Here is a 17,363-nt window from a genome sequence, read left to right on the forward strand (position 1 = left end):
TGTGCACGATTATGTGCAAGTTGTACCCTTGCTTTAGATGTCTTCGTCAGTAGTTGCTTTACGTATAATAAATGGAAAAAAGACAGATCAGGTCCCTTTATTTGATTACCCACGAACAACGACCATATTTTTCGAAGCCTAAAGAGGAAGCCATCTTACTAGTATATAAACTATATCAAATGTTTAATGGTTTTTCTCTTTGGATAGACAGATTATTGCTCTTTAATGTTTTAATGAATGAACACCCTTTAAATTTTACTATCATTATATTAAAAATTACACCAAATTCTAAATTTTATTCGCGTTCCTTCCATTTAAGTCCAATTTATCATATCCCCACTTTGAGTACCACATTGAATGTTGCTTTCTTGGCAACTACTTTGCTGTGCTATTCTTGAATTTCTACTTCATTGTACTCGTGTCGTATACTTAGCGGATGAGATATTTTTTAAGTTTATTAGCAAAGACTTTCCTGATGATTGTCAATTACATTCGCTGTTGCATGATTCATTGAAAACCGATTTGTGTCTGTTGCTGAAGTACATTTACAGTTTGTCGAAACGATTTAAATCCTCCTGCATAGATAGAGCAGACGACAGCTCTCTAGATTTCTAATGAAAAAAGAAAGATGAGAATGCTTCTGAATTAAAATTTTTATTTTAACATTTTCCATTCGAATAATATGTATGTTGGCTCAATAATATTTCTTTTTTTTATTTTGTAGTGATTAACGCTTTAGATATTCACCTTATTACACTTAAATAATCTGCCATTCATCTTAGCCTGACATAGAAAAATATCTAATCGTGATATACTGGAGGATTTTATTCTATTGTTCCATTTTATGCATCCATGACAGATGTTTAAATTCTTTTTTTAATAAATTTTGCAATTTTTGTAAAAGTAAGAATAGTTAACCTTAAGGCGAAAATAAGAAACAGGTCTTATGTTCTAAGACATTTTTTCTAGACATTAATAATCACAGAATTAATAATCACTTGCACTTTCGAATCTGTTTGTGAACTGGTTATCTCAAAATCTCAACCAGATAGAAGGAAGAATTTTTATTGTGTTTTTCCCCTTCACCAAAATTTTTGATTTCTATCCAATTTTGGGCTGAATAGGACGTCGAGTCGCCCATCCCTCCCTCTTATGTGAATACGATAACTCTTAAATGTAATGAAGACAAATAAAATCTGCTGAGTGGTCTTGTGACAAAGATTCATATCTGTGCGAAATATTGATCACAGTTGACGGAACAGAAGACTTCCACGACATACTTCCAGTTTTTACCACTATTATAGAACCCTAAAGGCATCACATTTTCTAAAAGTACGGTAAATTCAGAAGCAAACATTATTGTGGAGAAGACCGTCCACCTTTAAAAACAAACTGAAGTGAACGGACTGTTCACGAGCCTGCGTGATCTTGTTCCATCAATATAAAATATGTTTTGTAACTGATTGTATATAAGCATTGTACATAGCCGTGTTTTGAGTGTGAATTGATAAAAATATGTTGCGTCTAAATCAAATAAATATTTTAAAATGCAAGTGACTGTATTTGCTGATGGATTTTACTATCTTTTTGAGTAGTTCACTGAATTAATCGGGTAGATTTAAAGGGCCTGATATATCGAAACACTTCTGTAATGAAAGCAGATATAACATTTGTGGCGTCCGCGACAGGACTCTTTAATCTGGTGAGTGATTTATAGAATATAATTTGCATTTGAAATCATGGATGCTCTTAAAATGAAGCGAAAGTCGTTAAGAATTTCATTTACAAATGCAGAGAGAAATTTGGCGCAACTCTTGGCTATACTTGAAACTGATGCCAAGGATATTGATTAACTTTACGTATTAAATTCACAACTAGAGGATAAATTTTCTCGTTTGGATGAGATTCAAAACGAAATATCCACATTACTTTTAGAAGAGAACACGGCCGAATACGAAACAGATTTTGAAGTGGCTGAACATTACCGAGATAGTTATCTCGAACTGAAATCGAAAGTGGCGACATTCTTGAATAAAAATTCCAGATGTGATTCAGAATGTTCTTCTAAAAGCAATGCTGCGAAATTGAAACTACCGAAATTTGAAGTAAATATATTTTCTAGTGATCCGAATGAATTCCTTACATTTTGGAGTATTTTTTCTAAAATTCATGAATTGGATGAGTTATCTGAAATCGATAAATTCCATTATTTATATCAAGCAATGGTGCCTGAATCCAAAGCTGCAAGATTTTTTTCCAGTTTACCAATAACATCTGAAAATTATTGTAAAGCCGTTTAAAAGCTGAAAATAAGGTAGGGAGGATCTTTTAGTACAGATCTATGTGCGAGATCTTCTTTCTCTTGTTATGAAGAATGCTACTGCCGGAAGGAATTCTCCTGATTTAGCGAGCCTCTACGACATGTTGGAAACGAGACTAAGAGCTTTGGAAAGCTTGGGACGCACGAAAGAAAAATTTGAGGACTTTCTAGAATCTCTTGTCGAATCATGTCTACCTGAAAGCGCTGTACGTGCCTGGGAAAGGAGCCGAGTTTCGGAAGATAATGAGGACTTTACAAGTCAAAGATCTCTTGTAAAATAATGTGTTTTGTGCGTCATGAAGTCGCATCGGAGGAAATAATAAGTTTAGCTCGAGAAGGATTTGGTAAAAATAATGGTGAAGTTAAACGAAATAATAAAAAAATTATAGTTGCTGACAGCCATGTTAGTAAGTACAAATGTTTCTCGTGACAGGATACCCAAAGGTAAGCAAAATTGTGTATTTTGGGAGTTTGAGTTCCGATTGCCTTTTGGCTCAAATAATGTCTTATGATGAAAAGAAGCAAATATTCTTTAAAAAGGGATTTTTTTTAAATGTTTGAATTGCGGCCATATTAGTAGAAAATGCAGAGTTAAACTAAAATGTTTAAAATGTAATAAGCAGTAACTTTAATGTGTTCTGATAAAAAGGAAATTCATTCATTTAAAGCTAATGAAAGCAATGAAGTTGCAAATAATTTGTCGAATAATAATTATAATGATAATGTATATTTGCAGACTATCTGTGTAGAAATTGTAGGTCAGGGAAATAAAATTCGAGTTCTGGTACTCTTATACAGTGCGTCTTCCTGTTTGTACGTTAGTGATAGAGTTATTAAGTACTTGAAACTAAAACCTCTCAGACGTGAAAAGGTAATTCATGGTCTATTCGAAGGGAAAGAAACTGTTCCATTAGAGCATGGTATACATGCGATAGAAATTAATGATTTAAATGGCTCATTCAAATTGTGCAGTGAAGTATTTTCTGAACGTAAGATTTGTGGATTTATTCCTAAAATAGAAAATCAGCATATATTAGAGAATTTAAGAATAAATAAGATCGAATTATCTGATGCTTTTTCTAACGAAGATGAAATTGACCTTTTATTAGGATCAGATCTAATTGGGAAATTATTAACGGGAAAGTGTGTTCAGTTAAATTTTGGCTTAGGGGCAATTCATACAATATTAGGATGGACTGTTGTTGGCAAAGAAACTGTACTCGGTTCCAGTGATGATAAAATAGTTGTAGATTCTTCTGTGCAAACAGTTCTGTCTTTGTATGGTAATGGTAATGATATTTCCTTAATAGTGGGAAATTGATTCTTTATGTATTCCTGATCCCATTGAAAATATTTCAAAAAGGAATTTATTTGACGAGCAGTTAAAAGAGTTTCATGAAAAATTAACTGTTCTTTCCGATGGTAGGTACGAGGTGGAATTACCATGGAAATTAGATTCTTCAAACTTGCCAGATAATAAATAATGAGCGTCGAAACGACATAAGAAAGCTATAACGAGAGCGTGAAAATGGTTATCTTTACGAATATCAAAAAATACTCAATGAATGGGAAAATTTAAAAATTATTGAAAGTGCCCCAGAATTAGAATTAAACAAAATATGTCATTATCTTCCACATAGACTTGTTATTAAAAATAGTAGCCAAAGCACTAAGATAAGACCTGTTTTCGATGCGTCGGCACGAGAGAAGGGAAAACCGTCTTTAAACCAATGTTTATTTACTGGACCCAATTTAATTGAATTATTACCTGATATTCTTGATAGATTCAGAATGTTCCCTATAGGTTTAAGTGCAGACATAGAAAAGGCCTTTTTTCAAATTGGGATTGCTCCACATGATAGGGATTATCTTCGTTTTTTCTATCCTAGTAATGAAGGAGAAATTTATAGGTACTCTAAGGTTGTATTCGGGGTTACTTCTAGCACTTTTATTTTAAGTGCATCAATTGAATATCTCCTTGATCACGCTCCTCATGGCTTTGCTGACGTGGTGCAGAAATTAAGACATTCATTTTATGTTGATAATTGTTTTATAAGTGTGAATAATGTTACTGAAAAAAAAAAACATTTTATTGAAACAGCGCAAAAGGTGATGTCGAGAGCTTGCTTCGAGGATGGGATAGTAATTTTCCATGTGAATATATGTGCACATCATCTGGTATAACTTGTGTTTTAGGTATGCTGTGGGATCTTGATAATGATTTTCTAATGCGCAACATTAATTTCAAAACTTTAACTTGTGAAACTAGAGTTACTAAAAGATTAATTTTATCCCTTGTACAGCAAATATTTGATCCCATCGGTATGTTAGTCCCAGCCATTTTACTCCCCAAACTTCTGTTACAGGAAACTTGGAAGAGTAAAATTTCTTGGGACGAAAAACTCCCAAGTTATTTTATTGAAGAGTTTTGTAAAAGGCTAACTGATATCTTTTTCGAGCAATGTAAAATTTCCGCATTATATTGTAATTCTAGAAACTTCTGAATTTCATGTTTTTGTAGATGCCAGTAAAAAAGCATATGCAGCCTGTATTTTTATACGATCTGTTGATTCGGATGGAGTAAAAGTTACTTTTGTACGGGGGAAATCTAGAGTTGCTCCCTTGAAAACTTTGAGCATACCGCGCCTCGAACTGATGGCATGTTGCATTGGGGCAAGATTGGCGAATTCTGTTCGTAATGTCCTTGAATTACCAGATATAAGAATCACGTTCTGGGCTGATTCTTCAGTTGCTCTTTGGTGGATCAAGGAGCAAGGAGATTGGTCAGTTTTTGTTACGAATAGAGTGAAAGAAATCAATCAGTCATCTAGTTCTCAGTTGTGGCGCCATGTGCCAAGAAATATGAATCCTGCTGATTTATTATCAAGAGGTTGCTCTATTAAATACTAGCCGCCTTTGGTGACCAGCCGGTTCGCCAATCTTAATGTTCGTTTAAATTTTAATAATTAAATAGGTTGAACCGGAGTTTAACCCCCTTCTTCGCCAAGTTGCGATAACGCACCAAAGCTGGCAATATTTATTATGAACTGTAATTGGACATCTGCTCCTTTGATTTTGAACATTTCGCAAGACCGTTGTTGGCGATTTTTAAAAATTGCGCCAAGTAAGGAGTTAATCTCCGGTCGTACCATTAAAAATTTTACGCAATTCCAACTTTAATAGATTTTTCCTCAAAATATTTTAAAACTTCAAATTTTGAGAGTCATATAATTCACTCATAATATTATAAAGGCCTTCAGTCATAACGCAATAAGTATCTCTCTAATTTTCTGTTACCTCTCGTAGATTTTATGCTTTAAATTAAAGTGTAAATGATTAATCTGCAATTAATATAATAATATTTTTTTTACTGAAAAAAAGCATTTTTTTAATAATATGATTACTGATAACAGAGTCACTGAGCGTTTAAACTTTATGGCACTAAAGAATATCTTTCTTAATTTATGTAATATCTCAAGAATTTATCAACAAAATTTTCTCATATTCATCATGAACAGATCGATTAAATAACAATGTTTAATTTTGAATACATCAAACACTAAGAAAATAAAATGAATCGTTTAAAATAATCGGTCGAAAACAAGTTTAAAAAAACTACTTAAAAAACGATGTACTTAAAACTATAAGCATATACAAAAAAATATATAATTAACACAAATACAACTTAATTACAAAAGCATGCAACTAACCTAAAAATAATTTAAATCATCCGTTGATAATGGTTGTCATGTCAACAATCAGAGCACAATGCGCATGCGTGAATTTCCATCGCCAGTTACGGTAACGCAAATGCGTGAATTTTTCTACGCCAGTTGGGGTAACGCTATGCATATTAGACATTTTTAATTTTCTTTATTCTGTGTTATTTTAATTCAAAAGTACTTCAGAATGAATCTTAAAAATGGATTAATTAACAATGTTTAATTTTAAATACATAAAACATTAACAGAATAAACAGAATCGTTTGAAATAATCCGCCGAAAAATGTTAACCCTAGCCTCGTTACTGTTGGGAGAAAAAAATACTGAAGCCTTACTCTTTTTTCGGTGGAGAAAATGGAAGATTTATTTGGCGGGAAAGTTAGTTTTTAATTAATAATTAAAATTATAATTAAAAATTCAAAAAAGGGACCCCAGGTGCACATTCCCGACCTCTAAGGTACACATGTACCAAATTTGTTAGCTGTATGTCAAATGATCTGGCCTGTAGAGCGCCAACACACACACACACACACACACACACACACATTGAGCTTTATTTATAAGTATAGATATGCTGAAGTCTGAATGGTGGAATGGCCTCAATAGGTTCTTAATGCCCTCGGAAGGCTGGCCATTAGATAATATTTGCTATGACATTAATGAGATAGAAAGAGGAAAATCCAAATTAAGTAGTGTAAATTTTTAGGAAGAGAAAAACCCCTGGTATGCCTCTAGGTTTTCTGATTATGATAAAATTATAAATGTGGTTGCATGGACTTTACGTTTCATAAATAATTGTAAGAAAAATTCTGTTTCTAAATCTTCTAAACTTTCTCTGTCAGAAATTTAAAACGCAAAAACGGTATTGATACGTTTAATCCAAAACCAATATTTTGCTGATAAAAGTTCGATATCGGCAATTGACATTTTTAAAGACGATGTTGGTATTTTAAGAGTTAAGACATGTGTAACTGAACGTAAAGATGTACCAGACTTTTTGAATCCAATTCTTTTGCCAAGTGATTGTATATTTGCTAAGTGTTTGATTGAATCTGTTCACAGAAAAAATTGTCATGCTGGTACTCAGATTATGCTGTCTAGAGAAAAATTTTGGATTGTAAAATCACGTAAAACTATTAGAAATGTACTTAATGGTTGTTTGAAATGTAAACGTTATAAAGCAAAACCATTGGCTACTGAGTCTTGTCCACTGCCTGAAGATCGTGTTTCCGACACAGTGGCGTTTGAAGTGACGGGATTCGACTTAGCAGGACCACTTTTCTTGAGGAACAGTTCGAAGGTTTGTATTGTATTGTTCACTTGTGCTGTATATCGAGCTGTTCATCTAGAACTTGTGGCTTCTCTAAGTACCGATTCTTTTTTAATGGAATTCCGTCAATTTATAGCTAGAAGGGGTGGACCAAGAACCGTCTACTCAGATAATGGCACTAATTTCAGAGGTGCAAATAATGAATTATCTGAACTGGATTGGGAAAAAATCACTAGAGAAGCAAACATTCTTAGAATTTTGTGGAAATTTAATCCTCCCACAACTGCCTGGAGGGGAGGCTTTTGGGAACGGTTGATTCTGGCTCTCAAAGAACTGTTAAGATGCTCTCTCGGAAAATCGATCTTGTCTTTTGAGAAGCTCGAGACTGTGTTATGTGACAGCGAGTCTGTTATAAATTCGCGTCCCCTAACTTATATCTCTGAAAATTCAGATGATCTTATTCCTTTAACTCCTTCTATGTTTTTAATTGAGAATCGAAATTTTAGTACTAATGACATAGACATGGTAGAGACCGATCATTTAAGAAAAAGGATAAGATATAGAACTAAGTTACTGAAAGATTTAAGACTTAGTTTCCGAAAAGAATATTTGAGTTTATTAATTCAAAAAAATAAGAAAAAAGACATTCATGAACAAAATATTGGTGAAGTTGTATTAATAGGAGACGACAGTAAAAAACGATTGAATTAGCCTTTGGCGATACTGGTAGATGTGTTGCCAGGTCGCGCCGTAAAAATTCGTACCGTTAAAGTAAAAACACAGCCTGGAGTTTCTCTGAGACCTGTGCAGCGAATTTTTCCACTAGAATTAAACATTAATGGAATAGATTCTCTCACAAATAGTGAGAATAAAAGTATTCAAAATAAAACTATATGTAAGGGCGATTTTTCTCACACTTCCTCCACCCCTGCAGCTACCGAATGTAAATTTACACGATCTGCCAGATGTATTAAAGCTCCCAATAAGCTTGATTTATTGAACAAAACTATGTATGTTTTTGAGTTGCAGTAATCACTCAAAAAGTAGGGAGGATGTGAAGAAGACCGTCAACGTTTAAAAGCAAACTGAAGTGAACGGACTGTTCACGAGCCTGCGTGCTCTTGTTCCATCAATATAAAATATGTTTCGTAACTGATTGTATATAAGCATTACACATAGCCGTGTTTTGAGTGTGAATTCATAAAAATATGTTGCGTCTAAATCAAATAAATATTTTAAAACGCAAGTGACTGTCTTTGCTGATAGATTTTATCATATTTTTGAGTAGTTCACTGAATTAATCGGGTAGATTTAAAGTGCCTGATATATCGAAACGCTTCTGAAACGAAAGCAGATGTAACAATTATCATTGTTGATATCACACGCCGCGTGCCTCTCTGAATATTCCTGTTCTTAAATAAGTTGCAAGCTTCGTCGTTTCTCCTGAGATTCTATGGATGCAAAATTTTATAAGTGGGAAGTCATGGTATTAATATATTAGAAAATTTGGAAATAAGAATACTGTTACTTATTAAAAGGTAAACTTACTTATCTATGATTTAATGAATTTTCTTATGTATTTTTTTCTTTCAGGAATTAAAAACCAGCTATATGCACGTGAAAGAAAATTATTCTCATTACAAAAGTGATAACGTTTTCGATGCAATAAATGAATTCTGCCATCTTGATGATACCAAAAGGGTCAGTTTTCCTTTCACTTAACCACTTAAAAATATTTTTTTACTAAATATGGATTTTGATATAATTTCATAATATATTTATATAGTATGATGATGCTTAACTTAATAAGTATTATTTGTTTCTTGGAATATGCTTTTTAAAGAGAATGTGTCTGGTGATTCATGTAAGTTAATGCTCTAATAAAAGATTTTTTTTTCTTAAATTTACTTATATAAAGAGTAAAATATACTAAACTTTCTTTTTTATTATATTTTACTCTTATTTATTAATTATTATTTCTATTTTAAAGTTTTAAAGCTGAAAGTGTATGATGAAAGCTGTAAACTTGTAAATCGAACTGGAAAAATTTATAGTGCCTAAGTTACATTTGCTTTATTCCCACTAATCGCATAATGTAAAAAGTATTCTAATAAATTCGGGAGCAAAAGTGAAGTAACATTGTCTTTTATGAGCTGATTACCTTGAGACAAATTTAACATAGGTGTTGAATTGAATTTGTATAATGATCATAACTCTAAACTTTACAAGTATTTAGAAGTTGCTTTATATTTTTTTAAATATATTTAAAAGAATACAGCAAAATCATTTATCGCTGTTTATATTAAATAGCAAAATAAATATATTTCTGAGGCACTGTAATATTCAAAATGGTTTAACTTTAATTATTTTTACCTAATATGAATTTTTTAGAATTAGATGAGAGTATTGAATACGGATGTGTGTGTTTAACATAAGGAGGAAAAAATAAACAGGAAACTCATTGATCTAGATGAATGGCATTTTGTATATTTTCCTAATACCGAAACTATAAACGTGTATTGAAGTATTTATTCAATCCCTACCTGAGAGCTAATTCAAAATTCATTTGATTTGATTTACAATTTATAACTTAACTAGCTGGCATGTTTCCATTGTCCCATTCGAATTTCAGAAGATTTACATTTTTTTTCTATATTTGATTACAATACATTACTAGTCTCCCCAGAAAGCATATTAAGTGAACTTATTTTTCTGAAGTTTGTCATAGGGAAGATGAATTTGTTTTTAATGGAAATTAACATACTCTACATATAATATAATATATAATGCTCTGTGAAATCAAAAATCTGATATAAATCATTTCCTGAAAGAAGTGTCGAGAAATAGACGTGAGAAAAATCAAACGTATCAAAGAATTTAATCTGTTAATAGTGAAATCAGTTTTACGGAATTTGAAATCAGCTGACGCAGTTATCATATCAGAACTTTATTATTATTTTTAATAACTTTGTTATTTTTAGTCATTAACTAGTTTAAACTGGTTTCAACAATCACGTGACTATCAGATTAAGCAACATCGATATTTAGAAAAACGATGCCCCCCCCCCACATCTCAAAATCAGTCGAGCTCCAAAACTTTTTCTCGAGTCCAGAATGTGTGTGTGTGTGTGTTTCAAAAATTCAGTTTATACCACTTTGAAATGATCACGTGACTGCTGTATTGTGCAATCCTGAATTTTTTGAAACGCGGTTTTTTTTCCCCATCTGAAAATCTTTCGACCTCTAAAATTTTTTTGCCACCTAGAAAAGTTGAAAATGAAACTTTAAAAAAAACTTATATATATATATATATATATATATATACGCCTTTCGATACCTCACCTCGCTGTTTCGTGTTCATTTCCGCTTTCTTTTGGGCTTCTTATAACGATAACTTCTTATGATCTTAGTCTTTATTGGCCAAATAGGGCAGGGCCAAATTGTAAATCTTTGTTGGCAATAAGTCCCTAAATGTGATAACCTTCTTTATTATTTTCTAATAACCTTAGAAAAATTGACGCCTTAAAAAATATAAATCAACAATTTTCTGCACTTGCATTTGCATTTTGTATCTTCAAAAACCTCAAACCCAAACAACATCATGTCCTCACATAATAAAAATTGTTAAACATATTTAAAGAATCCAGTCAACATTTTGGCTGCATAACGTATTATCCAGCTTACCTTAATCAGTTATTAAAGGCACTTTTTGTAGAAATACAGAATAAGGAGGAACTAATTTTTATATCTTAGGTATTGCCAGGTTCCATTGTCCTGTGTGTATTCAAATTTAATTCCTATTTCTTAAAAAATGCTTTTCCTACGATTAATAATAGTGTGAATAAGAAAAAATGGTGCTTCTTATAATTTTGAAGAATAATCAAGGGATTAAAAGATGCTAAAAATTTATCTGTGGAGAGTTAGTTATAAACTGCAAAAAATTTAGTCATGACCAATTTGAAAATTCAATATTAGAAGTCACAAATTCATGAGTTAAGTTTGTCAGTAAGCGTTCTACTTTATAAATACGTTATTCAAAATTATTTATTTAGGAGAAACGACTTGTCACTAAATCTCAGACTCTTTAGACTTTTTTTAACAGTTTACAAAACATTAGTTAAATAGCTCTAAATATTTAAAAATGATTGAAATTAAACATTTTTTTACATTTTTTTAAAAAAAAAATAATTATAAGATTGATTGCAGTAAATTTCATTTTTTTAGCCAATACTTTTACACCTATATTTAAATAACAAACCACTTTTTGACTTTTCTTTTATTTCTGATTTACAGCAAAAAGCCTATCAAAAATCAGCACAGGGTATGATTGACATTCTGAAGGTAAGAAATAAAAAAAATACTGCTATACTTTAAAGATTATAATGCTATTAAAAGCTTCAACATATGAGAGGCAAACTATTACTTTTAACTTTTTTGCGCAGGATGATATGCATTGCATTTTATTTCCAATTAGGCTTTAAATTTATAATTTTATTAGTTAGATAATGATAATCTTTAGGTATTTTTAGAGATAAAAACTGTCTATTTAAAATTATTTGTTTTAAAAGGATCTAATTTATTAATTTAATAACATTTAAAGGAATTGAAAATGTTAATGAATTTGGGACATTTCCCATTTCTTCAACAGATATTTAAAATTTGAAATGAAAAAAATAAGAAAGATTTTCTTCAAATGTGATTGAATACGTACTTCTTTAAGAACTATAATTTGTTACATTAAACATATTAAAGGCTTTGAATTGTATATTATTTTTTAGATGAAACCTATACATTCCCTCATTGTAAGAAATGAGAAAAATTCCAATACATTTTCAAATACCATTCCTTCCAAAACATTATCCTACTTTTACAAATTTATATCACTAGTATTGTTCTGACCTGTCACTTGTGCTGCCCTCTTGTGGCAAAACACTTCAGTGTATCGTGAGCGAGTGTGTTTGCGGCAGCAAGAGCGTGCTGTCAAGCAATGACCAGAATAAAAGGAAAAAGAGTCCAAAATTATTCTTGTGTGGTTATTTTTTAATAATGTGAGAGCAATCGACATAAATTTAGTGCGTGTGTGTTCAAGTATTTTGACCTTTTTTTAAAAAAAAATTAAATATGGTTATTACAATTAAGAGCTAAAAAAATGTTTATTTGTTACATTTTAAATCAACATACAAAAGAATCCCTTAAGTAGTAAAATACTTTTGTTGTGAATGAAAGTAAATTGATACTCAAAGCAAACTTCGATATTTTTATTATCTTATTATTTGCATAAATTTAGAAACAAATGAAAAAAAACACGAGATATATGATAATTTTTTAAAAAATATCTTAACTTGATTCGAATTAAACTATGAAAAAATAAATATGAGATTTGGAAAATATTTATTCAACATGTTAAATAAGTTAATCAATATGTGTCTTCATTTTTAACTCTTAATCACACAACCCTATAAGCACAAAATGCCGAACAATATTGTTACGATATCTTTTCCAACATTGGCAGGAATTCAAACCATCGAACAACATCTTGGGAATAATTTCCAATATCTTGTGCTGATAGGGAATATCCCTGGACAAAGGAAAAGAATTAATGTTGGAGAAATAAAAATCAAACAACATTTTATTGTTATCATTTGCTTAAGAAAATGAAAATTGTGATAGTTTAGTTATAACGTTTTTATCTTAAATGAAAAAGAACGAGTATGTTAATCTCACATCATATGAATAGCATTTTAAATTTCAACAAAATTTAATTTTGCTGTCTCTTTAAGGAATTTAAATAAAATAAATGGTAGATAAAGTAAATGGCAATGAAAATTGCCCTGATTGTAATGAAATGTTTTATCTAATTTCGAATTAAATTAAGAAAATTTCAGAAAAAGTATTTTAATGACATTGCAATTTATCTATTAATTACAAAGAAAAACATATTGACATTTTAAACTTTTGCTATTGGTTATTTTTAAATTTAATAAAAATTCAATCAACTCGACTATCAACTCGATTCACATTTTTACTCTGTTACAATGCTTGAGTGTTTTTGTAGAAATCTATTTATAAATAATGAATTCTTTCTAGCTGTATTAAATGTGCTTTTTAAGTAAATGGTTTAATGAATTTTATTTATAAAAAATAATTTAATAAAAATTTATATATAAATTTCATTGTAGGTTTGGACTTTGTGATTCAGGCAAGAAAAATGTTTTCCAACATTTCTAGAATTATTTAAACTCCCGTTTTAGCAGTCAGAGAAATAGAAATGTCTTATAAATTAGAAAAATTCATTTTATTTTTAGTAATTGACAAAGTAACAGTAATTAACAAAGTAATTACAAATAAGTAAGTAATTAAGTACGTAATTGACAAATTGCATTATACTGCGATACATATAATACAGAATTATAAAAATCTTAATAATGAACAGAAGCAAAACTAAACATTTCACATTACTTTAAAAAAAAAATAAACTGGATGCAATAGGGTAACAAATTTTATTTTTTTTATTTTACAGATGGTCTGTAGTGATTCAGACAAGGCAAGCGAATGTTCGAGAGTTAAAGACGTATTTGTAAGATATCTTTCTAAATTTATAATCTTAGTAGACTATGAGAAACAGCATGTTTACACATATGATCAAGTATTATTTTTATGGATACATGTGTGCGGCAGAAGTAAATTTGTTTAATCAATAAATTAAAAAAAAACATTCGCTATTAACTATTAAAGGAAAAGTTAGCATTTGCCGTTTTAATTATTATTTATCTTAATTTTGAATGAAATGTTCTAAATTAAATCTGTATTTTATAATTTAAACAATGGTTTAACAATGCTAAATGTATAAAAGAGTATTAGAAACAATAATGATTACAGTTTAAATAAATCCACAATTTTTTTTTTCTTAAATTAAAAACTTCTTGTAAATTCTAGATTGTATTCTCTATTTTTCTCTATGTAAGAAAACCAAATTAAAATTATTAAATAAAATTTTTAATCTTTTCACCTTGAGATTATTTCAATGTATCAATACTATTTAATTGAAAACGTCGTACCTTTCCGAAACTTGTTTGTTCACAGGTTATTATGGATTAATTATTACTGTTTGAACAACGACTGAAGTTATATCTCTTTTGAAAGTGGCTTTTCATTGTAAGACGCAAAACGTCTCTTTAAATTATCTAAAAAAAGGTTTATACGAGCGGAACTAAAGATAAGTGACCCAATAAATTATTAAAAAGCTTTTTCCTGTCATGCTCCAAATTTGTTGTGAGATTCTAATCACGTTGAAGACAATTTTCATTATGTACTCTATGGATAGCACTTTATGAGATAACTTTGTTTATTATTAGTGAGGAAATATATTTTTAGTGAGGAATATATAATGTTTAGAAATTAGAAATTTATTTCGCGAGGACATGAAATGGGGAAAAATATACTTCAGACTTTTTTCAGTCAAAAATTTAATTTTAAGATGACATTTGAGGTTTTGAGCCCATAATAAGGAGGAGAAAAAGGGGTAAAAAATGTTAATCATTTATATAAAAAAATGGATAAGTAAAGTCGTTAAATATTTAAAAATGTGCATATAGTTTAAATGTGAAATGTAATATGAAGTTGAAAGATTTCTTTAATAACTTATTTTTGTGTTCCAGGTAGTATATTATGTTTCACAGTATTGTAAAATATTGTGTGATATTATATTATTCAATATTTCATGATATTGTGAATGTTGTTTGATACCATACAATATTTATTGTATACTGTGTGTGTGCTCCTGGGGATAGTCAATAATGGATAAAGGAATTCAAACATAAGCCTATGTTTAGTCTTTAACAATTAATCAAAGGTTGAAATTACATTTCCAAACACAGGGAACAAGAAAAACCAAAATCGGTCTGTCCCATTGAAACAAATAAGCATTTAACTGATCATATTGAATTAATTTATGATTTTTTTTCTGAAAATATTTAAAAGCTGATCACAACAATTAGAAAGAAAGTCAATTTCAAGCTACTTGAACTTCGAAGCACCAGATAAATTAATTATGAGTGCATTTAAAAAGAAGATTTCAAATAAAAATAAAAATAACAGTTTCATTTCTCTAAAGTCAAAACTGAAATTGATTACATATAAAATTATAATTAAAAGTACTGAAAAATGTTATCTGCATTTCAAAGAAACCTGAAACGATTCCAGATCGATAGGTTAGGATGGCATCTAAAATATTATATACAATAAAGCTAGTAAAAAATACCTTAAGAGACAAGGGGTTAAATTCGCTTTTATTATATTTAATTATAAAAAAAAATTGAACTTCGGGAAATTTCGTTACAGTTCATTAGTGTCTAAATATTGTTTGTCTGTTTTTTTGAATCTGGTCTGATCTACAGGTATTCATACTGTTACCACAAACGTGCATTTTAAACAAATGCATGGATGCAGTGACTTAGTGGTAAGACATTGCACTCAGAGCAGGCGGGCTACAGGTCCGAAACCTCTTCTACAAATTACACTTTTCGTCCTCGAGCTTCTTGTTTGTTAAATCTGACTTCTTGGATCAAATATTCTTTTTGTGTGGCGCAAAAGATTGAAGAAGAAATGCCAGCTCTGGTGGCATCTTTGTCATGAGCCCGGCGCTCACAATTACGAGGTCAATTCTAGAACAGCTGCATCTTTGTTTTCAAAAGAAAAAGTTTATATAACTAAACTAAAATTGCTTGGTAGCAAAAAGTAAACATATTTTCACCAATGATTTAAAATATAAAAAAAGCTTTATGATTTAATATGTAGTCAATAAAAGATAAGATATGAAGAGTGTCCCAAAATTAAAGCAAGATTTGAATTTGCCACCATTCGTGCAGTAAAGCGGTGGCAACCCTATTAAAAAAAAGTTAGGCAGTTGAAGTTTAGGTTAGTACAAATGGAGTGTTACACGATAGACCAAAGTGATTGTTGATCAATATTTCAAAAATAATGATAGTCTGACTGTCACAGTTAGAAAATTTGAAAATTTTTCCCCTAGATCGAATGATTTAACACCAATTAATTAAATCACATGATATAGGGACATCACACATACATAATCTTATTCTATGTACTTTACGATTCAGTGAAAATATTACAATTTAAAGAAAAAGAACTGTTTTTTTTATTTAATTCAAATCTTGCTTTAACACGTTGTTCTAGCGTGTAACACTCCATGTTTAATACCTCTCATCTTTCAGATATCAGAAGGGTTTTTTTGATACGCTTGCCAACACTTTACTGTACGAATGGTGGAAAATTCAAATCTTGCATTGATTTTGGGACATCCTTTACTTTAATTTACTTTCAAAAACTTTTAAGCCCTTATAAGAGTTTAATAGCGTTTTGATCATTTTCTAATCTCAAATTTTCTGCTATTTCGTTCTTGATTTCTTTAAATGTAATAAATAGTAAATATTTTTCTTTTTTCTTTTTCCAGCACTGCCTTTTCGTTAATATGAATCAACAGATTCAAGAGGGAAAATGCACAAAAGACGTCAATGCCAAAGGAATGCCATGAAATGCGTTTTATAAAAGCAACATGTTCTTATGTAAGAATTAACTTTGAATGAATTGTGGTTTCAGACGAAAAATTGGGATATATATAAACATTGAAGAATTAAAATAAAATATAAAGCAATTTAAATTTGTTCATTTCCTTATTTCATATTTATAAAAATGAAAACAACTGTTGACGTATTTATGATTTTAGCATTTCGGAAGTTTGCTTAAACAACAACAACAAATATATAAGAACTTTGCTCCCTAAAATGTGTTATAAATTGACAATGATTGCCAAATAGCTGAATTATTGAAAGAGAATTAAATAAATTTTTTTATTCATATAGATATAACACTCATTGCAAACGATTAATACTTAGAGTTTACATGGCACAATTGTGTTACAAATGCGTGATCTATATGAAATTACGTCATGCTTTCATAATGAAGGCACGTTTTAAGAATCTGTAACAAATGGTGTATTTGGAACAATTTAGTTCTAGATTCTCTTCCCAATATT

The 17,363-nt window shown here is 30.2% G+C and overlaps 1 protein-coding gene across 1 annotated transcript in view; it reads left to right on the plus strand.

The window, feature by feature from the left end:
* Positions 1-16,998, plus strand: part of LOC129975252 (uncharacterized) — a 30,049-nt gene extending 13,051 nt beyond the window's left edge. The window contains exons 3-6 of the mRNA XM_056088295.1: positions 8,906-9,013; positions 11,606-11,653; positions 13,833-13,889; positions 16,782-16,998. Coding sequence (XP_055944270.1) covers positions 8,906-9,013; positions 11,606-11,653; positions 13,833-13,889; positions 16,782-16,862 — 294 coding nt within the window. The 3' untranslated portion in view covers positions 16,863-16,998. The remainder of the gene's footprint in view (positions 1-8,905; positions 9,014-11,605; positions 11,654-13,832; positions 13,890-16,781) is intronic.
* The last annotated feature ends 365 nt before the right edge of the window (positions 16,999-17,363 follow it).

The sequence above is a fragment of the Argiope bruennichi genome, chromosome 7, assembly GCF_947563725.1.
Source record: "Argiope bruennichi chromosome 7, qqArgBrue1.1, whole genome shotgun sequence".
Lineage (NCBI taxonomy): Eukaryota > Metazoa > Arthropoda > Arachnida > Araneae > Araneidae > Argiope > Argiope bruennichi.